General features: G+C 46.1%; 1 protein-coding gene across 2 annotated transcripts in view; it reads right to left on the bottom strand.

The window, feature by feature from the left end:
• The window catches only part of ADCY8 (adenylate cyclase 8 (brain)), a 225,251-nt gene that overhangs the window by 3,742 nt on the left and 194,851 nt on the right, over window positions 1-26,658 (bottom strand). For both annotated transcript variants that reach the window (XM_006879284.1, XM_006879285.1), the window contains 5 exons: window positions 22,654-22,732; window positions 9,125-9,283; window positions 6,502-6,648; window positions 692-784; window positions 282-396 (listed from right to left, as the gene is read on the bottom strand). In XM_006879284.1, coding sequence (XP_006879346.1) covers window positions 282-396; window positions 692-784; window positions 6,502-6,648; window positions 9,125-9,283; window positions 22,654-22,732 — 593 coding nt within the window. The remainder of the gene's footprint in view (window positions 1-281; window positions 397-691; window positions 785-6,501; window positions 6,649-9,124; window positions 9,284-22,653; window positions 22,733-26,658) is intronic.

Here is a 26,658-nt window from a genome sequence, read left to right as displayed (position 1 = left end):
GGTCTAGTGTTGGTGGTCTATGTGAGCATGGGTGACTGCTTGGGCCCCAGTGTTTAGTCCAAGTGGTCTACTACTGTCCATGGCCTAGTGTTTGTGGTTGACATGTTCATGGCCTACAGGGGTCTAGTGTTCGTGGTCCAAGCGATTGTGGTCTACATGTTTGTTGACCACTGACTGCAATCCCATGCTCACTGCCCACTGTTTGTGACTGACACGTTTGTTGACCATTGACTGCAATCCTGTGCTCACTGCCCACTGTTTGTGGTCCACTTGTCACTCACCAATTCGGAGCTCAAAGTTGTTGAACGAATGCTTGTTGATCTCCTGGATGCTCTCTGCCAGGGCGAGTGAGAAGTCAGCCAGAGCGCACAAGTGACCCCACTTGTCTTCACATTGCTGGAGTAAAGGCAAGAGCAGAGTAACTCAATGGGGGAATAGTACTATCCTGTACAAGGACCTGCTTTATACAGTATTACCAGAAGTTTCTCAATCTCAAAGAAGCATTATTTCATCCATTAAGTCTACTTATCTGTGATGTAAATATACATTATTAAAGTAGAATACCCAGTTCAACATATTTATTTTCAACTGCCCCCACGCTGTCTTGGTAGAGGCCCCTCTACCTCTAGTACCCCAACAAGAACGAGGCCCTGCCGTAACTAAGTGTGGCTGGGTCCACAGAACCCTTTACCTGCTTTTCAGGTGACAGGCCTGACACTGCCATGTAGGTGCTGCCAATGGTCTTGATTTTTTCAATGTCTTGAAAACGATCTTCACCCAGCAACTGTAAGAGACCCAGGCAACAGTCAGTCCAGGGGCTTGGGTGTCTGACACACCATGAAGATGAACCTCTCTCTACCTGACATCTGTGAGGCAACAGCTTTTCTCTCAGAGAACTGTGTTCAGGTAGACCTCAGAGGGATTGTAGGTTCAGTGCCAGACCACCACCACAAAGCAGAAGTCTCCTCAATATTTGGATTTCCCAGTGCACACAAGAGTTAAGTTTATGCTGTGCTGTAGTATATTGTGTGTGCGGCAGCATTAGGAAAAAGGCCTTAAATAGTCTTTTTTTTTTTTTTTAAATAGTCTTAAAAATTGGCAAAATGTGGCACAGAAACACAAAGTGAACACGTGCTGCTGGAAAAATGGTGCTGAGACGGCAGACGACAGACTAGATGTGAGGTTGCCACAAGCATGTATTTACTGAGGGCTAGGTTCTGTGTCAGGTATGGTGAGGTACTCTCAAAGGAGAAGGTCTGTTTCTTTGACTTTCAGAGAGAAACAAAGCTGTCCATCTTATTGGTTTCAAGAATAAATGACAAATGTTCCCAAGTCTTTCAAGAATATTTTAGGGCTTCAATTCCAAAGTGTTTCTAGAACCTTCTGTCACCACCTCCTTGCCAGCGCCCTGGTCTAAGTCACCATTCCCTGTCACGTGGATCACTAGAATGTCCCCGTCCCACGGGCCCAGCATCCAGCATAGCAACACGAGTGGGCCTGTTCAAACGGAAGTCAGACCTTTCTTCCACTTGGTTTCCTGTTCCACTCAAGGTCAAGGTGAGGGTGCCCAGTCTGTCCTGCAGAGCCTGTCTCTCAACCTGCCCCTCTGTCTCTGTCCCCTTTGCACATCCTTTCCCAGCCACATGTGACCCCCCTGCTGGTCCTGGAACAAGCTGGGCCCATTTCTCCTCAGCTCATTGCATAGTCCATCTCCCTCAGAGCAGTGCCGTGTGTGACTGCCCATCACAGCCCTGGGAGCTGGCCCTGGGCAAGGAGTGACATTCACAACTCCAATCTCCTTGGCTCCCAAGTCTCAACTGGAGCCTGTTTCCTCCTGTTGGCAGGTATGTAGATGCAGCTTCTTTTTGTCCATCTCTTTGGTTTCTTTTACTACTGTGGTGTCCTCAGGGGCTCGTATCATCCAGCAGAGGGCAGACAGATGGGCCAGATGGAGACAATGAGGGGGGTTTGCTGTAGAAGGGCTGGCTCTGGGAAGACTTTCAAAAGTAATCAGGAACGGAGAAAACTTTCTGGGGAAAATGGAAAACACAGGTACTTGTAGGATTCGCACTGGAATGTGACTGTGTGTGAGGGAGTGTTATGTGTGAGTGTGTGAATGTGAGAGTTTGAGTGAGTGTGTGTCAGGGTGGGTGAGCGTGTGAGAAGGTATGGTGAGTGGTGAGTGCATTTGTGAGAGTATATGTGTTTGGGTTGAGAAATTATGAGAGAGGACATGGGGGAGGAATCTGTGAAAGTATATGAACATGTGTGAGAGGAGGAAGTGAGTACATGCATGTGTATTAGAGTATATGTGAGGGAATATGTGAGTGTTATAATAAGAGGGGAGAGAGAAGAGGGAGAGAGAGGAGGCAGAGAGAGAGAGAGAGAGAAAGAAAGAGAATGAGAGAATATGAATGTGTGCCTGACAGTGTACGTGTGTAGCTCCTTCCACAGCCCAGCTGGCCTCTCGCTCCCCAAGCTGAAGTGGAGCCTCTCTGCCCAGCTGGCGTTTACAGGTTGTAGCCTGGTGAAAGCGGCTGGAGCAGCCCGCAGGCCGCATCCATGATCCATGCCCAGCATGTGTCCTGAGGCCATCAGACATGCTTGGCCTTTAGGGCCCTTCAGTGTTAACCTTTAGCTGGGATCTCGGGGACCTTCAGCTGCCCTCGCTCCCTGTCTCCTCACAGCTGCATCCCCCCTGTTCCTCCTGGTTGGGGGCCTCTCCATTTGTTCCTCAGCAAAACCACTTGGCCGAGGGCCAATTTCAAGTCCTGCAAAGCTGCCTCCTCTGCAGAAGAGGATCAGCAGGCAGCAAGAGGTGTCCTTGTTTCCGTTAACATCCCTACAGCAAATTACCCACTGCACAGGGGAAGCGTCTGGGGGCTTACTGTGGTTCCCACCAGCCCTTTCGTAATTAACTGGCTGGCATGGAGACAGATATGAGGGGATGCGCTAGTCTTCGGTGGAGGCAGAGCTGCTAAGCGAGGCTCCAGGCACACGGGGTCATGCAACCCCCGGCCCGGGGGCACCCTGTGCAGTGCCCAGCCTTCCTCCTTGGGAGAGCTGTGAGTGACCCAGGCTCCTGTGTATTAACTGCAAGGTCCTTATCCTTGGAGAACCAGGGAGTCTGGCTGGAGCGCAGCCAGAGGTTTTAGGGACCCAGAGAAGGAACCCTGTCAGGGTGACCAGGCTGCGGGGACAAAGCTTGGGCTGGCAAGCCTGGGGGTGACTTCCTGTTGACTGCCTTCTCTTCCCAGCTCCCTCCTCTCCAGCTCCGCTCAGCGTTTCAGTCTCCTCCTCCTCTTCCTCCTTCTGCTCATATCTGCCTCTCCTCTCCTCACCTTCCCCTTCTTCCTCCTACAGCCTTCCTTCTACTTTCTTGTAAAAACCTTATGCTCTAAAGGAGGCAGCACCCTGGATCAATACTTTCTTTATCTGCATCTGCAACATCTCATGTTAACTGAAAGGTTGGTGGTTCAAGCCCACTAGCAGCTCTACAGAAGGAAACTCATCAACTAAAGTTTCCAATGCCTTTGTAAACACCCACTTCTACCACTAGTGGTACCTGGCGCCTGTGAGTTGGGAAGATGACTTTAGCTATGGTGGTGCAGTGGGTTAACATGCTGGACTACTAACTGCAGGGTTCATGGGTCGAATCCACCAGCTGCTCCATGGCAGTCTGTTCTCTTATGTTTGGATTTACAGTCATGAAAACCCAACGGAAGGCTGCACGTGTTACAACTGACTTGAAGGCAATAAGATTTAAAAAAAAAACACTAAACAAACCAAAGCAACCACCAGGATGTTTGGAGGGCTTCTGGGCACAGGGTGTAAATTTATTTCATATGTACTTTAGTCCAACATAAAAACACATTGGAGAGAACGTTTATGAGCTCTGTGGTGCTACAGAGTTTAAAAGATAGTAAAGTCTGATGTCTTAATCAGAATTTTAAATAGAGCTATGCTTTGGTTTGGTGTGGTTTTGTTTTGTTGTTGTTTTTTTAGCTTGAAAGCAACTCTTGGATTTCTCTGATCTGTCTTCACCTTACAATTTGCAGCTAGTTTCTTCCTAGCTCCATTAATTGACTAGTTCCTCTGTCAGATATAGCCTAAAACATCCAAACCAAACCCAGTTACAAGCTAACATGGGCTGCTAGCAGACCTGTAAGACAAGGCAGAAAGGCTGACTCCATTGTTTCCAAGACGTAATGTTTTGCCGATGTAGAGCCACCGATGGTTTGAACCACAAACCTTTCAGTTAGCAGCTGGGCTCTCAACCAATGCAACACCAGGCTCCTCTAAATATGTTTCTTGTACCTTTGTTCAGAGCATCAATACGGGCTGGGCACAGGGCTAGGCCCTGGACAAGCTAACAGGAAGCAAAGACACAGGTTTCTGTCTGTCTGCATGAAACTGGTGGCCCAGACAGATGAGAAAGACGTCACGAGGGAGTCTTGCTCAGTCCTCGTGCCACTGAAGTCCTCTTATACTGACCACTGACTGCTTCTCTAAGGAGGGATTCAGTTGCCCAGTCTCCCACTGGAAGCCATGGGTATCCAGAGGTTGTTTGTAACCCATTTATGTTGACTTTCATACCATTTCCAGCCCCAAATGACCCCAAATGAAATGTCTGTTAAGTTTACAGCTAACACCAGCACCTTGGAATGCCATTTAGGTGAGAAACAGTACAGCATAGTCAATGAGCAGAAGCCAAACAGTATGGCAGACTTAGTGCGCATCTCCACTGCTACTCAGTGTGCACGACGTGCCATGTTTAATGCTTCTGGATCTTCTTTCCATTTTTATAAAGGGAAGGCTCATGCTTCTGATACCACGGGCTGGGTATGAAGGTTCAGGAGGGATGAAATACAATATTATGTTAAAAATGCTGAGTATTTGTGACAGCCCTTTGCAGATACCTACAGAGATTAGTAAAATGGATTTCTTTCCTGAGCATGGAGGCTAGTGGGGAATGCAGACTCAGAAGTGAGACTTCTAGAGGGTTTCAAGCTCTAGGAAGGAAGGGTCTTAGAACGCAGGCCGATTACCTTTCCTGGGCTTGATTTCGCTGTGCTGTAAGGACTTTGTTCTTTCTCCTGCAAACCGAAGTTCTGTGGAGCCTGCACTGACAAGACTGTGGGTGCCGAGTCTCCAGTGCCTGTGCTCACCTTGAGTCTCTGGGCCACGTTTTGGTCACTTTCACAGTATTTCAAACTTTCTCGTGATGCCTGTTGTTGCTATAGTTTGGAACGGACTCTGCGCTGGCCCTGCAGCTGCTTTTCAGAGGCTGTAGATCACACAGGAGGAGACCTCCCGTCATTCCTCTGAGAAGCAGATGGTAGATTTGACCATGTGCTTGTGGGTTGGCAGGATAACACCATAGCACCAGGCCACTGGGACTCCCTTCTCGTGATCCTAACTCACACTTAATAGACTACAGTATAATGTGACTGTAACTTTTGTAGACACTGGGACTTAGTGGGAAACTCTTATCCCATTTTCAGTCCACACTGCCACCTAGTGGAGCTCTATATAACTGAGTGAATCTGAAGAAATGAGCTTCATCTCCAACTTCAACACCAGAGACCTCTTGGGACATATGTTGTTGTGGTTTGATGCTGTCGAGTCGTAGACGACTCATAGAGACCCTATGAACGAATGGCCTGAGCACTGTTCGTACATAGAGTTTCCAGAGGCAAGCCATTTTGGAAGTGGATGCCGCTCCTGCTTCCAGGCTTGATTTAGTTGGGAAGCTCCAGCCAACACTGTCCACCATGGGTGCCCATTACCACGATTGGCACATCACTGTCACAGGCTTCAGCATCACAGCAACCATGAGATACCTCTGTACAGCAACGCACAGACCAGTGCTATACCACCTAGAAGAATGTTTGACAGGAAGACAATTTGAACCCTTAAGCCCTTTGGGCTTAAGGCCGCCTCATGGTTCAAACCCTAGGCCCAGGCTGGCTACCCTCACTCCGGGGACAGAGCAAACCTGCACGTCAAACACATTCCCGGAAAAGCAGTCGACTCCAAAAGCTTGCCATGATTCCTGTGCTCACACCATCATGCTCCTTCCTTCTGGCAAGGAGAGCTTCTTGGGACATATAGGTCCCATTAAATAATGTAAAAATCCATAATTCCCCTCCATTTAAAAAATTTCATTCAAAATTTCTTCTATTACTGAAAATGCATGGTTTCAATAAAAAATCCAAAGCACAAAATAATTTGGTTTTGACCAGGTTAAGTTATGCCAGCCTCTCTGAGGGTTACTTCCTTGATCTCTAAAAAGGCAAATGACAGCCTGTATCTCATGCAGTGAATGGGGCAGTGACGTCAGGTAATGCATGCCAGGTTTACAGTGCAGCCTGGCACGTCTGTAAATGCAAAAGATGGAGCCTGTTACAAGGAGCAGCATGACGACAGCACAGCCCGTGCACCAGTGAGTCCAGTGACGGTGCCCGTTTGTGATGACAGATGTCCGAGGCTCAGCTTTACCTCATCAAAGTCGGCAATGATCTCATTGAGCAAGCGTAGGCATTCCACGCCTTGGTTGTTCATCTCCGTCTGGGAGTAGAAGTCTGCAAAGCCAGGGATGGAGGCAAACATCACTCCAACAGCATCGTAGGACTGGGAATACAGCTCCTGGACAGAGACACACAGAGAGGCTGGAAGGTCATCAGAGGCAAGGTTCTGCCAAAGAACCCACACGCCTGGCCAGGCCGTCACAGAGACAACAGAGACAGCGAGCTCTCTGGGGTCACCACCACAATTACAACGTCATCATCATGGGTTTGGGGCCATGGAAGAGTCATGGTCTCTGGCCTTCGCTAGGCTCTGAGTCCTGCCTGCTTGTTCTTTTGACCTTGGCCAGCCCCCTTCTCCAATTCTCAATGGCTCATCCATACACTTACCTCTTTCTCCAACTTGTCCTTCCATTCTGTGTACTCCTGTCTGTCCATGGCAGAAGCTCTTGTTCCCTACTTCACTGAGAAAATGTGATTATTGCTACTGACTTACCTCTGTTTCAGTATTTACATGCTTGTTTACATTCAAATTTACTTTTATCTCATGTTTCAACTGCAGATTCTTCCTTCCAGTTACGGTTGAAGATCAACACTTCTACCAAGGCTCTTGAATCCATTCTGACTTTCCCCAGAACTTACTCCAGCAATGATTCCCTTCTTTCTCATCACTCTCCCACCTTTCCTGCCACTTCTTCCTAAAAATCCCTTTGCCTGTCAGCCAGTCTCTCTTCATCTTTGCACTGAAGGTTCTCAAACTAATTTTCTCCAGGGCCTGTTCTAGCTCTATTACTATCCACGATCATCTCAGGCTGAAAAGAAAGTAAATTCAAAACAGGGCAGCATGCCAGTTGAAGTGAAAAATTCAACGCACAAATGTCAATTCGTATCTCGTTGGGCGTCTCTCCTGCAGCTGTAGTGCTCACTGGTGTCCAGCAAACTCTTTCATCCTTTGTGACTTCAGGCCTGGGGGTGGTTAATGCCTTCACATTCTTGCCCATTCCTGGAGTCTTCATCAATCCCTCCCGATTCTTGGAGCTTTCAGTCAGGGGCCAGCAGAAGAGAGGTGACATTTACAAATGAAGACGATTTAACGAAGATGGATGTACAAAGGGATGGATTAAAAAGGGAAAGGCAGATACAGGGGAACCTCGAGAAATCCTTCAGGAACCCAAAGATAGCCGCAGTAGACCTCACGTCAGGCTACGTTCAATAGATGAGAAGAGCCGAAAGAATGATGTGATTTAACACTGAGGAGGGCAAAGCAGTGACCTTGAAAAGAGTAATGACTTTCTGTGGAAGGAACACAAACAGAGATCTGAGGGGACACGTGAGTGAGCCACAGCCCACCTGCCCACACCTTCTGAGTGACGATTTCCCCAATCCACCTTTCTCAGTGCGCCATCTGCTTCTTGTTATTTGGGGCTCTGAGAAGATAAAAACACTTTGCAACTGGGGAGGGAGGGATGAAGATAGAAAATCTATTACTGTTTTATCGTCCTTCTCTGGTTGGGTGAACAGGCCTGGGCTTTGTAGTGGACTCCGAGCACAAACACTGTCCATCCCAGCCGTCTGTCGGTGTGAAGACTTCTCTGGCTCTTCACCGGCTGTGCTGCTGTTGTTATGTGTTGAGTTGGACCCGACCCCAGAGCTCACTTTCCAGAGGGTTTGCAGAGAGTCAACTGCAAAGGACGAGATGCCCATCCTCCTCCTTCCCTAGGCCTATTTAATACCAAAGCCTGTGCTTCTTGCACCAAGTTAAGCTACCTCTCTGCAGGGGAGTGGAAAATGTCCACACTTGTTGACTTATTAGTGTCCTTATGCCATTTAGATGTCACCACTTCAGGGAGGTCTCTCTTACCTACCAAGTTGCAGTCTTAAAACCTCATGGGCAATGGGAGGGAAGGCTGCCTAGTCTTGCCCTGTCCTTGGATGGGCCGTGGATAGGAACACTGAGATCCTCAGTTTTCACTGGCTACTTGTTTGGAAGTACGTTAGCAGGCCTTTCCTCCTGGTCCATCTCAGTCAGGAAGCCCACAGACATCTGTTCAGCATTGTAGGAGCAGACAGCTCCACTGACAGATGGTGATGGTTCTGTGTGTATGCGTACAGACATATACACAGATCTAGGGAACTCTGGGAGCCGAGGCCGTAAGGAGTGGCACTGCCAACCTCAAAGCTGAACCTCTCCAGCAGTCTGAAGTCACTAGTGGTTCCACTGGAAAAAGATGGGCAATTTCTTCCCAAGTGACTCACAGCTTTGGAAGCACAAAGGAGCTGGGTTACGCATTGTAGCACTATGCATTGCTTTGACTTGACAACAATGAGTCTTTGACAGTTAGGAGATAAATGCATGTACGTGGAGAGCTCGAACACTGCAGATCAATCTCGCAATGAAGGGCTCACAAAAGCCACCCTGCAGACCTACAGCGGGGGCATTACGTATAACATCACTGCCGTCCAGTCCAGTACCCCATGGAGGGACAGTCTCCACTCTGAAGCGTTCATACAAGGACAGCAGAGTTCTCCCTCAGATGGGCACCCCATACCCACTGTACCTCCTACACCCCTGTGCCTGCTGGCCAGCCCGGGCTCACCTCATTGTCCCGGTCCTTCTCCAGGAAGTGACGGGCCACGTGACTGGGCAGAATGTTCCGGAGCATGTTCTCATTGTGCTCCCTCAGCTCCTTCATCTCGTTGATCTCCTCTTTGGCCTGCACACGCCACAGGAAGTCCAGGCGGGCCGTGTACTCCAGCTGTGCTCACAGGACACAGAGAAGGGGCGGGTGGTACCTCAGGGAACAGCCAGGGACACACACCTGGATCCGTCCTCAGAGGACACACACCTGGAGCTGCACATTTTGGGGGCATTTTGCATGGTGAGTGACCAGTTGGCATGAATTTATCATTTTGTGATTATCTGCTGAGCATTGTATCCTCTATTAGAGTGCAGGTGCTATGAGGTCAGAAATTTTGTTGTTACATTAAAAAAACAACAACAACCAAACCAGGCTTAATGCTGCAATAAACACTGGTGGTGGAGCACCAAAGCCATGAGGTCAAGGCTGGATCCTAACTAGATAGCAACAAACCTCGTACATAAATTCAGTCATCGCAATAAGTCAGTTAAGGTAATAACACGAGCTCACACATCCACACTCATTATGTGCCAGGCTGTGTTCCAAGCAACGTATCTCCATTAACATCCTTCATCCATCTGCCAATTCTAACAGGAAGGAGTTGTGAGCGGTCCTCATTTTATACATGAGAAAAATGAAAGCAAGCATGGCTAAGTGGCTTGTTTCCATAACAGTGTGCAGTGAACACGCCAGGTATGACTCAGGGGGTGGCTCTGAACCACTGGGGACAAGGGTGAGATAAACAGGCGATGGAAAGATGATGGATTTCATTGTCAGACAGTTACTGGTTCGTGCCCTAATCCCATACTTAAAGACTGTAGTCCTGTACAAGTGACTTGATCTCAGTTTCTTCTTCTCTAAAGTGGGATGAACACCAACCAGCTCACAGGCTGGGACAGGAGGGATCTGGGATGCTGGATGCTATAGACAAAGGCCCTGGGCCATCGCACACTGTGACACATGTTAGTTCTTTCTCTCTTGCGCCAGCTTCCCGCGTCCACTCTGGAGGGAAGAAGGCGTCCTTTCTAGAGCATCTCACAACCCACTCCCAGCACTGCTTTGAGAACATTATCACTGCAAAGCCTTTAATTAAGAACAGTACACTGCACTGTTGAACACACAGTTGACAGCCCTAATTCAGGGGGCTGCAACACTCGGATTCATTTCTTTTTCTTATTTTAAAGTCCCAGTGGTTAGCAACAAGATGAAAAAGACACGGGCACAAGGTTATTCACTCAGCACAGTTTGTTATAACAAGAACTGGAAACAACCCAAATAGCTATCTCTCTGATTGAGTAAATTACAGTAGATACACACAATATGAGAAAGTATAGATGGGAATAAAGATCCTAGATGTAAAAACCCTCTTTTATTGTAATTTGAGAGAAAATGTATTGAACAAACTGGCTTTTAATGAAACAATTCATAAATGCTAAGTGACATTGATTACAATCCTCATGTTCTAACAGCAGTTTTACCACTTCTTATTTCTTTCTGTGTTTCAGTTTTAACCCTAAGGAAATGAGGCCCTTTTGGTCTTATTTGGTTGGTTGTTCTAAGACGCCCGCTCTTCTCTGCTATTTTTTGTCACTGTGTAGAACTATTTACTGTTTGTCTGCAAATGGAGACCTGGAGGTGGCTTCATTTCCAAGAGTGATGGGTGAAGAGTGAGGAGGGTCATAGTTTTGGGGATCCACCAGTGTTTATCAGGCTATTAAGCCAAGCCTTTTTTAATTGGTAATAACTTTTTTTCTCTCTCCCACTCTTTCAGGGACCTTGTATTATGATCCTTTTCAGAATGGTCAGCAGTGGTGACCAGGCAAATTGTTGAAGGGGCAAATGTTCTGGAATCTATGTTGTTGTTGTTAGGTGCTATCGAGTTGAGTACAACTCATAGCGACCCTAAGTCTGAAATCAGTCATGTCCTGTGCCATCCTCACATGTCCTGACACACAAGAGCCCACTGCAGCAGTCACCCTGTCAATCCACCTGGTAAAGGGTCTTCCACTCCTTTGCTGACCTCCCACCCTTTCCAACATCATCTCCAAGGAATATCACCTCATAGCAATATGTACAAAGTATGTTAGGTGAAGTCTCATCATTTTTGCCTCCAAGGAGCACTCTGGCTGCACCCTCTCCAAGACATATCTAATTGTTTCCTTGGCCATCCATGAAATATTCAGTGCTCTTCTCCAACACCACAGCTCAAAGGCATCAATTATTTTTCTGTCATCCTTATTCGTTGTCCAGGTCTCGGATGCATAGCTAGTAACTGGAATGACTATGGCGAATCAGACACACCTTAGTCCTCAAACTGACATTACTACTCCTCAGTAATTTTGAAAGATCCCTAATGGCTGATTTTCTCACTGCAATGCATCTCCTTATTTCCCGACTGCCTGTATTTGCTATCTATATAGTTTATAAAATACAAAAAGTTTATTTAAAAATTGAAGTGTAAATCATGATTGCTTATGAGGAAGATACAGACTTGGGAGATAACTTAGAGTTCTTCAGCTATCTTTCTCTCCACCCATCCATCCATCCATCCATCCACCCATCCATCCATCCATCCATCCATCCTTCCATGTTGTTGTTATGTACTGTCAAGTTGCTTGCAACTCACAGCGATCCTATGTACAACTGCTCTGAACCCTTCTTATCCTGAGCCAACCTTATTGTCTGTGACCCATCTACTCCCATTACATCAGCCAATGAGTCAATCCATATCACTCAGCATCTTCTTCTCTTATGCTGTCCCTCTGCCCTCCCAAGCATGATGTTCCTCTCCAAGGACTGGTCCCTCCTGGCAACATGCCCAAAGTATGTCAGACGAAGCTTCAGAATCTTGACTCCAAGGAGCAGCCTAGTTTTACCCTCTTGTGAACAAACCTGTGTGTTCTCCTAGCAGTCCATGGTATATTCAGTACTCTTCTCCAGCACCACAGCACAAAAGCATTGATTTCTTTTCTGTCATCCTTGGTCATTGTCTAGCTCTCTGCTCCATAGCAAGTATTGCAAAGACAATGGCCTGGATCAGGCACACCTTAGTCTCTAGACTGACATCCTCACTCTTCCTTACATCTCAGCACTCTGGAGAGGTCCCTGACAGCAGATTTCCTTAACGCGATTCATCTTTTAATTTCTTGACTGCTGCTCAAGAGGAGACTAACCATCCTTCTCCTGTGAAGCAGCTGATGGGATTTGAACCACACACCTTCAGGATTTCAGCACAGCTTCTTGCCACTAGACCACTAGAACTCCCTATTCATACACAAACACACTCTTTCTCTCTCTCTCTCTCCTCCCTCTCTCTCCACCCCTCTCCCTCTCCCTTTCACACACACACACTGCCATTTAATTGTAAGATTAAGTTGATTTTCTAAATAAAAATATCTAAGAAAACCTCCCAAACCTACATGTGAAACTAGTTGATGGCATACCACACAGACAGGAATAATTTGATTATACATCTTGAGAAAAGAATAGACTAAAAATAGCTGAACAAAATCTTAAACTGTTTACAAGAATCATATTGTAGATGGTAATGCTTATATCATTATTCTAAGACAATTATATGTGATGTTTAAGACGAGTAAATGAGTAACTAGGTTTGTATCATTGACAACTGGAATTCCAGGCAAAGGGAGGAGATACAGACCTAAGAGTGAGGAGGTTAAGAAGGGCTCGTGGTTCTGAGTATGGGAAGGAGCACTACGCACTATGAGCCCATGCCACAGACAGACTCCAGAGCCTGGATGGTGCAGTGTATTTCATGTTGGATGGTTAACAGGAAGGTCAGTGGTTCAAATCAACTAGATGCTGCATGGGAGAACGATGAGTACTCTCCTCTCCTAGAAGTTCCTGCTTTGGAGACCCGTGAGGGCGAGGTCAGCCTGAGTTGGAGGCCACTTGATGGCAGTGAGTTTGACTTATCCTTGTTACTAACATTGAAGCTGCTTGTTGTGAGGGGCTTTCAAGAGCTGACTACCTCAGGGTGACCCTGTGAACAACAGCTGACCTTTCCCCTAACCTGTGCTATCCTCATTATCTGATATGCTGATACAGTCAGGTTTTGATTCGTTTTGTTGAGGCTTAGACACCATGAAAAGCTAGTAGCGATGAGCGCCCATGGTGTCCAGATAAATATCAGTTTCCATAATGATTCAGCACTCTTTGCAGAAATGTCTAGATCCAAGTCTAGGCAGAATAAGGACATGATGGGTGAGACCAAGATATTGTGCCCTATTAGATAGTATGGAGACATTAGACATTACTGAGGTTATGTCAAAAGGACTTGGAAGTCAACTCGAATAGGTTCCCACCTGCCAACGATGTAACTGGCTGAGCTTTACAACATAGCAAATGTGTTTGATTTAATAAATTGAGAAATTGGGAAAAGCAATACTCATGAGGACTGATTAGATATTTTAAGTCATGTAATTATTCAATGATAATGAATGTTATAAAACAAAATGTCTCTGACTATATGAAAAACTAATATGACTTGTAAGCCTTCATTCAAATGAAAGATAATTTTTAAAATGATAAAAAAGAGATTAGGCAAATACAGAAGGCTGAACTTGATTTCAGAGTGCTGGAGGCAGAGCGTCAGATCACTAACTGAAAGGTCAAGTGTCTGAACCCCCAAGTCTGTCCCTGGATGAAAGATGGGCAGCCTCTTCCTGTAAAGATGATGGGTAGTAAACCTGATGGCTGGCTGCTGCAAGTCAGAATCAACTTGGTAGCAGTGATTTGATTTTGGCTTTTAAACTTGATTTAAGGAAGAAATTTCTGATTATCATGCCAAACAGACTTTTTCTTTCTGCCACTAAGATTGCATGAAACTGCATCCCAGGCACGCCATCGACCCATCTAGTTCAAGTACAGCTCTGTCTCTGGCAAAACAGGTCTCACCAAGGCAGCCACCACATTTTCTTAATTCTCCACTGAAGGAAAGGGTTTCTCTGCCATTTAAAGATCTACCTTACTCACTCTGTGCTAGGAGCTGGGGAATGAAGAGGAATGAAACCGAGTCCTGATGTGGAAGGTGGAGAGAAGAATCGAAAAGGAAAAGGCCATTTCAACACAGGTGGTTTCACGGCTGTGAGAGAAGATGTGGGCATCGCTCTGCAAGTAAAATCGCTCCAACGTCTGCTCAAAAGACATGCTAACTCAGCTGGAAGTGCACTCTCTTCCCGGATTCTTGTCAAACTATTACAGAACTGGTTCTAGTAAGAGACCATAGAGAGAACTAATTCATACAGCTCAGAGTTTTTTTACTGGACATTCATATACTGATAACCCGTCACCACTAAGGAAGTTCTTGATGATGGGATGAGTTTCCTATGGACTGAACAACCCACGGATTGCCAAAGAACAAACAGCTATGTCTTGGAGGTGGTGAAGCCAGATTGCTCTTTGGAAGCAGGGATGGTGAAGCTCTGTCTCACGTGCTCTGGGCATGTTGCTAGGAGAGGGCATTCACTGGGGAGAGGCGTCATGCTTGGAAAGGTGGAGGAGAGAAAGACCTTCAACCAGGTAGATGGACACAGTGGCCTCAGCAATGGCTTCTAGTGTCAGAGGTGATGCGGATGGCACAGGCTAGGACAGAGTTCAGATCTGTTGTTCATAGAGTCGCTAGGAATCATACTCGACCCTACGGTACCTAACACCAACAATGACTGGAGTTTCAGAGTAGATTAGATAGCCACAAGACTTGAAATAGTTGGAATTTTGGAACTAGGTTCCCAGGCTGGCCTTCTGATGTGACTGCGTGAATTCAAGCCTTGTCCTTTTGCTCGGCACGTGAGCGCTTTCACGGTCTGTCCTGTCTGGGCCTCCTTACCTAGTGATAAAGCCTCAGCACCAAGCCCACTAGTGTGGGGTTGATTCTGACTCCAGTTGACCCTCTGTCATGTTCTGAGTCTGTAATTCTTTATGGGATGAGACTGCCCGTCTTTCCCCTGTGGAGCTGCTGGTGGATTCAAACTGACAACCTTTCAGTTAGGCAGCCTAACCTCCTGGACACTACGCCACCAGGACTCCTGACCCAGTCGTAGCTAATCCTTTTTGAACTCTTGCTTGGACAAGTTCTGTATCAAGCCCTCTACATGCATTAGAGCTCAGCTAATCCTCACAATAACTCCACATGGTAGGACTTTTCTTGTTATCATCTTACAGGTGAGGAAATAGAGGTGCATTCAGTTGAAGTCAATGCCTGATATCTTAAAGAGATCAGACTTTGAACCCAGGGTATTCTTATTCCAACTGTGAAGCTCTCTTCCTACATTCTATCTTTATCAATGACCTCATTTACCATTCTTCAGTCATTCTCAATGTAAAGGTAGCATTATCAGTCCATTTTACAAGTATGAAGCAACATTTGGGGGCAGTGGAATATCTCAAAGCTATTCATACTCGATTTTCTATTCATTTTGGCATGTTGGAATTTAATCTTAAAAATATTTGGTTTCAAAACTTCGATCTTTACTTCTATAGCTGTTGTTGTTGTTATGTGCCACTGAGTGGCCCGTGACACACAGAAACCCTTTGCACAACAGCTCTGAATCCTGCCCTGTCCTGAGTCAGTCTGTCTCTTACACATCTACTATCATGACCCCAGTTACTGTGTCAATCCATCTCATCTGGTATCTTCTCTTGCACTGTCCCTCCACCCTTCTAAGCATGATGTCCTTCTCCAAAGACTGGTCTCTCCTGGTCAAGTGCCCAATGCATGTGAGACAAAGCTTCAAAATCCTTCTCTCCAAGGAGCACCCTGGTTTCACACTCTCCAAGGCAGACCTGTTTGTTCTTTTGGTATGTTCAATTCTCTTCTCTAGGACTACAACTCAAAAGCATCAATTCTGTCATCCTTAGTAGTTTTCCAGCTCTCTGATGCACAGCAAGTAACTGCAAAAATCATGGCCTGAATCAGGTGCACCTTAGTCTCTGGACTGACATAATTGCTCATTAGCACTCTGGAGAGGTCCCTGACTGTAGATTTATCTAATACAGTTCATCTTTTGATTTCCTGACTGCCACTGTCAAGAGTGTTGATTATGGAGTGGAGGAAAATGAAATTTTTAAAAATCTCAATCCCTTCTCCATCTCTCATGGGGCTATCAGCTGGCCCAGTGATGGGAATCTCTGTTTTCTTGATGTTGAGCTTCAATCCACATTGCAGAGTACAGTCCTTAACCTTCTGCAGTAAACACCACAGGTCCTCTGTTGTTTTAGCAAACAAGGTAGTGGTATCTGCATAACGCAGGTTGTGGGTGAGTCTTGCACCGATTCTGATCCCACCTTCTTCCTCACGGCACACAATCTGCTATGCTTGTCGGTATTACACGTGCAAGTGTGTGCCTGGAGACACGAGCTCATTCATCTCTGTCCTCCTGTACAGGTAAGGCTTCCTCTCCCATAAAAGGAACTGCCACAGCGTCTCCCGGCCTTCCCAGGGCTGCTAGTGAATCAGGCACATGGCGGCAGGCACCTGTCAGCTCTCCCTCTGCAATGTTTAGAGCATTCACCCGCCTCGGAGAAGGAAGTGTTTGGACTAACGCTTCCACTTATGTACGAGCTGAACATTCCCAACTGCTCAGTTCCATAACAGCCTCTGCCTCTCGGGGGAGGAATAATTGCTCACGCTCCCACTGGATGCTCCTGCCTAACAGGGATCAATGGGTCTTGTTCAGGCTTTAATGGAAACAGAGGGGCTGAGTCATCAAGGGAAGGGCGGGGGAGGGGGTGGGGAAGCAGGGAACAAGCTCAGGAGGGCACAGAACTTGCTTCAGGATGCAGGGATCCTGGGAGACGCCACAGGCAGAAGGCACCTGAGGGAGGGATGCGATCCTGCAGGAAGCACTCTTCAGTCCGGGGAGGGAATGGCACGGTGGGGGTGGGGAAAGAAACAGAACTAAGAGGGGGTTTGGATTCCTGCTTTGATCTAGCTTTTCTTACTGGTTCTGTATCCTCAGGTGACCTGACTCTCTGATTCTGTCCCTGCTTGCCTCACAGCTTGATTTAAAAATGAAAATAGTAATAGGCAACAATTTCTAAGTTGTCTCTCTGGCACGATCAGCCTTAACCGAAGGATGCTGGTTCATCCTCTACAAGGATGAGTGCATCATTTTTTAAGAGCTCTGGTGGCCTAGTCAGCAGGGTATCGTGCTGCTAACCCAAAGGCCATGCCTCTCTGCAGGTTCGAATCCACCTGCAGCCCCAAGGGAGAAAGATGGGTCATTTCCTCCCCCGTGATTTACTATCTCTGAAAGCCAGTGGAAGGTGAGTTCTGCGTCAGTTCCTGACTCAACAGCAATGAATTCCAGCTCTGAGATTTCTGAGCACTTAACTGTAGGTGCAGAGCCAGTGACCTTCGAGTCAGCTCTGACTATGACGACTCCACGTGTGCTTCGGTGTCTGCGCTCCATGGTGCTTTCAACGGCTGTAATGTCCTGGAAGGAGCTCTGGTGGGGCCCTGACTTACATGGTGGCTGATAACCAAGAGGGCGGTGGTTTGAATCCACCAGCCGCTCTAGGGGGGAAACACGGGAAGTCTCTCCTGTAAGGAAGGATTCATAGTCAGGAACCTGGTGGCGGGTCGCTGCCGTGAGTGGGAACTGACTTGTTGGTAGCGGGTGACTTTTGGAAGTAGGCCTTTTCTCTAAGACATCTCTGAGTGTATTTTAACTGCCAACCTTTTGGTTTGAGTAGTTCAGTCTTTGAATTGTGGTGCTGGAGAAGAGTACTGAATATCCCATGAATTACCAAGAGAATAAGCAGATGTGTCTTGGAGAAGAGGCAGCTAGAGGGCTTGTTGGAAGCAAAGATGAAATTACTTCTCACATACTTTGGGCGTGTTGCTGGAAGAGGTTATTCCTTTGAGAGGGACATCATGCTTGGAAAGGTGGAAGGACAGCAAAGGGGTGGAAGATCCTCAACCAGGTGGACTGACTCAGTGACTTCAGCAATAAGCTTGAGTGTGTCAGAAAGGGTGAGATGGCACAGGGCAGGATGGGGTTCAGATCTGTTGTTTATAAGGTCACCATGGGCTCTAATTGACTTGCTGGTTCCTAACAACATCTGTCAGTTAGTAGATGAGCTCTTAAATGCTTGTGCCACCCGAAACCTGCTGTATGTGTAAGTGACTTGGAAAGGATAATAAAACTGTCAGCTCATATAATACTCGTAACAACTCGATGACGTATGGTCCACTCTTCCATCATCTTAAAGGAGAGGGAATGGAGATGAAGGAAATGAAGGGACTTGGTGAAGACCACATCTGCTCAGTGGGAGAGCTGGAATCTGAAAATATCTTCTTTGTGGTCAGAGACAGAAATGATACTATGTCATTGCAAAACCCTTTGATTGGCAAAAAAAACCTCCAAAACCCAACAGAAACAAGTCTCCCCAAAACTCACAAAAAAAGCAATAAGAAAAGAAAGAAACCCTTTGAAAGTTAGAAATAAAAGCAAATGTATAGGATAGCACTTAAGCACAGGGGGTCCCACCCTCATGCACTTGGGTCTCTTCCTGAGTCCCAAGAGTCAGGGAATTGCAGTGTTTCGTCTACAGGGAGCTGAGCTGCAACGCAAAGCTTGTCTCTCTAGTGGTCTGAATCCTCGGAGGAAGATGGGCCATTTCATTGTCTGCTTTCCTACTGACAGAGAATACGATAAACGGAACTGGAATGGTGGTAGATGGATGTCATTAGACAAAGAGGCACTGATAGAGCACAAAATAATTCCTTAAAGAGACAGACAAGATAGATTAATGCGTCTGTGTGTGTATGTATGTATGTATATCTATCTATCTATCTATCTATCTATCTATCTATCTATCTATCTATCAATCATCTCAGTTCTCCAAGTCAGCCAGAAGGGCCTATGCACACGTAGAGATTCGGAATGTGACCTGCCTTTGACATTGGGCTGTGGTTTCAGTACAAGTTCTCCTAATATCTACAATCAAGTCCATTCCCATTGTTGGGTTAAATCTTGGTGACACTGTGATGATATGCAGACAAGTCTTAATCTTTGTCTGGTCCAGTGTTAAGAACGGTGACAGACCAGGGTTTAAATTCTAGTTTTGTTATGTAGTAGCTTTTATAGTCTTAATTTTTACATCTGCAAAAAAAAAAAGGTTGTTGAGAATAACACGTAGCCGCACACTTTTTAAATTGACGACCATGCTTAGAAACACATTTGCCGTCATTTGTGGCAATGTGTTAACTAGGTAGAGTAGGTACTAATGTAGGTAACGTGCCAGGCACTGGGTGTTACTGTGATCTTTGGTGTCCAGGAAACTACAGCTCAGAGCAACCTGATGCACAGCAGATCTGCACCTGCCCTGTCCTGCTCCACGTTCACCATCTCTGACATGCTCCGGCCCACTCTTAACAGACACTGTGTCACTGCATCTCCGTGACAGGCTCCCTTTCTTTCTCTGACTGTTCACCTTTCCCAGCAGGAACTGGACCCTTCTGATAATATACCCAAAGTTGTTGTTATGTGCTGCTGAGTCACCTGTGACTGATAGCGACCCTATGTACAACAGCCCTAAACCCTGCTCTGTCGTGTGCCAATCTTATTGTCTCCGACACACCTACCTCCATTACCTCAGTCACTGAATCCCTTCACCTCATTGAGGGTCTTCTCTCCTGCGCTGTCCCTCCACCCTCCCAAGCATGACGTCCGTCTCCAAGGGCTGGTCCTGCCTTGCAACATGTCCAAAGTATATCAGACAAAGTGTCAGAATCCTTGCCTCCAAGGAGCAGCCTGGTTTAACACTCTCTAGGATAAACCTGTTTGTTCTGCTAAGGCAGTCCATGGTATATTGAATACTCTTCTCCAGCACCACAGCTCAAAGAAATAAATTCTCTATTATCCCTAGCCATTGTCCATCTCTCTGATGCATAGCAAGGAATTGCAAAGACCAAAGCCTGTATCAAGCACACCTTAGTCTCCAGACTGACATCATTGCTCTTTAGTACCTTGGGGAAGTGAGATGAGATTTCCCCATCCCTCCTTCTAAAGAGCACCCTGGCTGTACTTCCTTCAAGACAGACCTGTGCGCCCTGCAGGAGGTCCCTGGGATTACTCAGTGCTCCTCTCTGTCACCACCATTCACAGGCATCAGATTACTCAGTGCTCCTCTCTGACACCACTGCTCACCAGCATCAACTCTTCTAGTGGAAGCTTGAAACGTGTTAGCTCTTCACTGGTCAAGATTTGACATTATTGGCTTTTTTTTGCCCACAGTTCAGCATTCTCCTTAACTACAGTAATTTCCATGTAACTCTGCAGGTTTTGGGGTGCTGGGCTGTCTCACTCTGGTTCCAGAGTTTGTTATCACCCTGTTTCCATGGTGATTTTCAGCAATATGCTGCTATTTCTGTTCTGGCTAGCAGTCTTCTCAGTCTGGTTTTCTCCTTTTCTGGTTATGTTTTTCCAGGGCTCATGGACCACAGAGAAGACAGGCTGGGGTGCAGAACAGAGCTGGTGCTGGCTCCTGCCAGGGAGCAGAAGGAAGGGCCTGCAGGTGATCACGCTGACCACGCTCCTGGTCTTCTGTCACCGGAAGGATCCTTGCTGCTCTCAGGGAGCAAACCTCCTGAGGGAAGCCTGGTCTCATGGTCCCATCTGAGACCATTTCTCACCCAACACACACCTGAAGTTCTTAGGTGGGTCTGCCCCATGAGGAACACTCCCCTAATTGTATAATTTAGGGACCAGTCAAAAACCACCTAAGAAAACTGTATGGAGCAAAGAGATTTGATTATGAGGATGGTAGGACGGGACAGTGGTTAATCCCACTGGGTATGGGGGTGCTATGAGTGGGGGAGACTCAGCAACAAAGATCAACAACTATGATTTCCCCAAGATAATGGAGCCCGTGAGCCAGGAACAATGCTCTGTATGGTGTGACCCACAATACCCAGCTGACATGCTGGCTGAGATGAGGCTCCCGGGGAAGTGAGCTCCCCTTCTCTGTCATTGCCTTCAAGTCAGAACCGGCTCACAGCTGACTCTCTGGTGGGTTTTCAGAAGCAGTAAATTGCCTGGGAAGAGACTGCCCACCTTTCTTCTTCAGAGCTGCTGGTGGACCCAAAACCCCAGTGAGATGTGCAACGCCCTGTGGACGAAGCCGCCAGAGTGCCCCAAACTCTTGATATGGTAGGTACTTTATCTAACTAGGAAAAATACACAATGAGGCACTTTATAAATGTGTATATATACAAGTAGTACAAAATTCTCTACATTATCAAGATCTCAGCCATCTCAAATAATTCACAATAGCCAAATGTAGGAATTACTAAGGGAAGAAGACCCTCCCCCAGGTGGAGTGACCGGTGCCCACAGCACTGGTCTCAAGTACGTCAGAGATTGTGAGGACGGCACAGGACAGGGCAGGGGTCAGAGCTGTGGTTCACAGGGTCTCTATGATTCATACCTGACTCGAAGGCATCTAACCAAAACTACCACCCTTATCATTAACAAACAAAAAAATTCTACTCTCATTTTTCACATTTCCTCTATGTATTTGTTCTCATTAAGTTCTCTCCATTTCTCTGTGTCTTCCTTTTCTTAAGGGATACTGTGCTAATCACTCCCTTTTTGGGGAAAGTTAGACTGCATTGTAATGACTGAAAAGAACGTGATTAAGCAAAATGTGCATGAATAAAAAAATCAGTTGCTTTGCAATCTTTTACTCAAATCACAACAAAAAACCTTAGTTTGAAGGTCACCATCTTTAGGAGAAGGAAGAGGCAGTCTGCTCCCATTGAGATTTCAAGTATAGGAAACTTGATGGAGGTCTTCATGAACTCAACAGAATCAGCAGAACCAACAGAGTTCTCCTATTTACTATAAAAATGGAGAAATTGAAGCTGAGGGAGATATGGCCCTCACCCAGAGAAATGCTGGCTCCGAGTCCTGGATCAGTTCCACCCCAAACCTGAGTGTTTGCCTGGTACCGCACAGAGCTTCTTTACCATGAATTCTGTCCAGGAAACAGAAGCAAGAGACTCCAGTTTGCCTCAGATGGAAATGGAAAGTTCTCTTTTTCTGAATGGGAGAATAATCCTTTTGGAAGAGATGTCCCTGAAGGGTATAAAACCACATCGTCTACAAAAATCTTCTTCCCCAGTTTAACTGTGCCTTAGGTGGTCTTTTTTAAAGCTCTCTAGTGGCCTAGGGAATAGGGGCTGTGTAGCCAACACGAAGACAGGAATCCACCAGCATGACCTCAGGAGAAAGGCAATCTCCATGCAGTTTCCAGCCTCTGAAAACTCAATGAAGGCTCAACGATGAGTGGGTCCAACGTGGTGGCAGGGAGTTACATTTGCGTACTTAAGAACTGGTTTATTTAGAACACCAGCTCATCGCATGCAGCGAGGAGACACTTGCTACAGAGAACAATGGAGACCCAACAAGTCAACATGAGATGGCAGGTGAGGGAGGGAAGGCGGGGTGAAATGGGATTACCTGCTGTCCGTGGTAGAACACAGCCAGGAGGAACATGGCCATCAGCAGAAGCGACGCCTCCTTGGTCCCCAGGAAATCCCTGTCAGAAGAAGGAGGGCACAGGGTGACTGGATACTGATAAACACGCATGAACGTCAAAAAGACTTGTTGAGATTGTAAGACTAAGAAAGGAATGGGATTAAAAAGAAAAGGCAAATGTCTTGAACATGCACCAAATGCTAGGGGCTTCTCTGAGGGCTTTCATGAAGGCTTACTGGGCAACCTGGGCTCAGACATTCCAGAGATGACGGGCATGGCACAGGACTGGTGGATGCCTGCTCTGTCATGCGTCAGGTCAGCAGGAGTCAGAGCTCACTCCACGCAAACTGACAACAAACGACCTCTGAGGATGGGAGGTCACGCAGGTCAAGCCTTCTGGAGGAGACAACGCACTAATGCTAATAACTAGGCCTGCAATTTGTGGAGCATGACTTCCCCCCTAATTTCAAAGAACGCTGATATTTTCTCATCTCCTAAATCCAGAAGAAAGCAAGAATCATCTCTTTTTTTTTTTTTTTAAAGCTGATATTCTATTTAAGAGACATGTACACAAATGGCTATCTGCTTAATGCTGTTTCACAATATTAATTCTTTTAATAACTTACATCAATTCTATGACTTGGATGCAGTTACTCTTGTTTTTCAGATGTGGACACTGATGTGTCAATGTGTCCATTTTGCACATGGGAAGTGGGCAGTGTTGAAAGGTTATGCTCAAGGTCACATCCAGCAAGTGGTAGCTCCTGGACTAGAACTTTTGTTTTTCCAGCTCAGGAATCTTTGATGATTGTGTGATTCAAGATATAGGCTTTAGGAGTTTAAAGTCTCAATGTCACAGACTAGCTGTGGCATTTCCTGGCTGTGTGTCCATGGAAAAGACATACTCACCCAGCCTCAGTGCCCTCGAGTTTTGTCAAGAAAGGAAAACACAGCTGGCCCCAAAGAGCCATGTGAGAGTTAGCTGTAAACACTGCCCCCCCACCCCTTTTTAAAGTGCTTGGAGTAAGATCTGCCTAGTGTTTTTGGCATAAGATTTTGGATGGTGTTTTTAAACAACATACACCACTCATTCCATTTAGTCTGCATCAAAGAAATGAAAGAAACCCTGGGTTTTGTTCCTGTGAATACGGCGGAGTTTCCTACTTAGCCCAGCACGTCTAATGCCCTTTTCTTTACGACGCAGAGGTTTTTTCCAAACCTTGCTATCTATCATGTGAAACACATATTCAAGAGAAAACATAAACAGCCCTTGAATCATTTGGAAAGAGTTGGTTCTTCATAAATAAATACAAGGATGACTAGACCAAACCACACACCCCAAAGAAAATGAGGCACCACTTTCAAGATTTCAGATGGAACAAGTGGTGTGACGGTAGAACAAAGCAGGGTAACCCAGCCAGGCTGGGGACAACCACAGGGAACTGCGACCTGAATTTAATGGGTTATTGTAAGTTTTTATAAATTTTCTGAGGAGTTTCTAGGGAGCGCTAAGTAGTTTAAATTTGTACATTATTCTATTCAGTTGCTTTTGAGTGGACCCCAATTCCCAGCAACTCTGTGAGGTAACTGTGCTTGTAGTGTCTTCAGTGTTGTTACGTGCCATCAGGTTAGGACTGACTCATAGCTGACCCTCCAGTAGGTTTTCAAAGGAGACTGACCATCCTTCTCCTACAAGGTGAAGCTAGTGGATTCGAACTGTGTGCCTTCAAGATTGCAGCACAGCTAACTTTTTTTAAAAAGCACATCACCAGTTCTTTTTTCTTAGGTGCCTCTGGGTAGACTTGAACTTCCAACCTTCTGATTGGCAGAGGATCACATTAACCATTTCTCCTACTCAGGGATTTCTACCGCTTCAGTTTTGTCCAGGAGGGTCTTAAAACCAAGGACTGTTTCAATCAAATAAATGAATTCATAGTACTCTTTTCTCTATGTTAATAGGAAAAATACAGTGAAGTGCAAACACAGAGAATAAGGCAACTCTCAAGACCTATACAACCATCTTTAGAGAAGGTTCCTCTTATCTGATGTCTCATAAAATTTTACACTTAATTAGAGTGTGAGTCACAGCAGAGATATGTATGCTAATTGTGGAGAATTTTGGAAAAGAATTAAAAAAACTTACAAAGGGGAAAATGAAGACTGTCTTCAAGCTGACAACTTGGGGAAATGAAAGTAATATTTTGGAGCCATCTAAATGGCATTCTCATGTCTTTTTCTTGCACGCAAAGGTAAACTTTTAAAGATTTTCTGCCTCACACTATTTTGTAATTTATATTTAAAAGATTCAATGCAATTAAAAATATTCACTACCTCAAGCACTAATGAGTCTGTGTTACCCTGCATCTTATGTAACAGACACAATAAGATTTCCTCTTCAAGTCTTTATTTTATGCGCGAGACACTGAGGCTCAGAAAGTCACTCGCTCAAGGTCTCATTTGTGCTGAGAAGACAGGACGGATGAACTTCTTAGGCACCGACTTCAGAGCTGAAGCTGTTTGACAAGTGCATGAGCGGGAGGGTGGGATAGGGCACAGGTGGGCACTGAGACAGAGCACAGAGTGGCATCTGCTTTTCTGTGGCCCAATGAAGCCCGTGCTGCAGAAGGTCAAGGACTACAGCCTTCAATACGGATTGAAGCTCAATGTCAAGAAAACAAAGATTCTCTCTCACCACTGGGCCAATTGGCAGCATCATGATAGATGGTGAAGAGATTGAGATTGGTCACAGCTTTGTTTTGCTTGGCTCTACAATCAACACTCTTGGTACCAGCACCCAGGAAATTAAAAGACAAATTGCACTGGCAAAGTATGCTGTCAGAGACCTCTCCAAAGAACTAAAGAACAACATCATCAGTCTGGAGACTAAGTTATGGTCTTCGCAATTACTTGCTATGCATCAGAAAGCTGGACAATGACTAGGGATGATAGAAGGAGAACTAATGCCTTTGAGCTGTGGTGCTAGAGAACTGAATATACGAAACAGGTTCGTCCTAGAGAAGGTGAAGACTGCTCCTGGGAGGCAAGGATTCTGAAGCTTTGTCTGACATATTTTGGACATGTTGCAAGGAGTGACCAGTCCTTGGAGAGGGACGTCATGCTTGGGAGGGTGGAGAAGAAGACCCTAGATGGGATGAACTGATTCAGTGTCTGGGGTAATGGGAGTAGGTATGTTGGAAACAATAAGATTGGCACAGGACAGAGCAGGGCTTAGGGCTGTTGTACATAGGGTGTTATGAAGTTGTAGGCGACTTGACGGCACATAACAACAACAACATTGAGAAGTTAACCTTTCCTAGGATGCACTGCAGCTGAGTGGATTCTGACTTGTGGGCTGCAGATACGTCTTGGAGAAAGTGCAGCCAGACTTCTCCTTGGAGGCAAAGGCGACAAAGACTCATCTCATGTGCTTTGGGCATGTTTCCCGGAGAGACTGTTTCTTGGAGAAGGACATGATGCTTGGGAAGGTGGAGGATCAGCAGAAGACAGGAGGATGCTCAACCAGATGACTTGTCACAGTGACTGACCCTTCACTGAGAATTCAAGTGACACAGTGACTGACCTCCACTCGGTAGCTAAGGTTGTAAACCTTTTCCCCACAGAGTGACTGCTGGATTCGAACTGCTGACCTATTAGTTAGTATTGCAATGTGTAACACACTATACCACCAGGACAACATAACAATAAGTTGTTGTTCCTGTTGTTAGGTGCCACTGAGTTGATTACAACTCACAGCAAACTATCAACAGCAGCTCTGAATTCTGCTTTATCCTCACCATCTCTGATAGAGTCAAGGCCACTGTTAACCATCGTCACTGTGTCAATCCATCTTATTGAAGGCCTCCCTCCCTCCCTCTTTTCTTTCTCTTTCTTCCTTTCCTTTCCTTTCCTTTCCTTTCCTTTCCTTTCCTTTCCTTTCCTTTCCTTTCCTTTCCTTTCCTTTCCTTTCCTTTCCTTTCCTTTCCTTTC

This window comes from Elephantulus edwardii, unplaced genomic scaffold (assembly GCF_000299155.1).
Source record: "Elephantulus edwardii isolate Elephantulus edwardi_28Jun2011 unplaced genomic scaffold, EleEdw1.0 scaffold00003, whole genome shotgun sequence".
In the NCBI taxonomy this organism is placed as follows: domain Eukaryota; kingdom Metazoa; phylum Chordata; class Mammalia; order Macroscelidea; family Macroscelididae; genus Elephantulus; species Elephantulus edwardii.
This window is presented reverse-complemented; position numbering and strand designations above follow the sequence as displayed.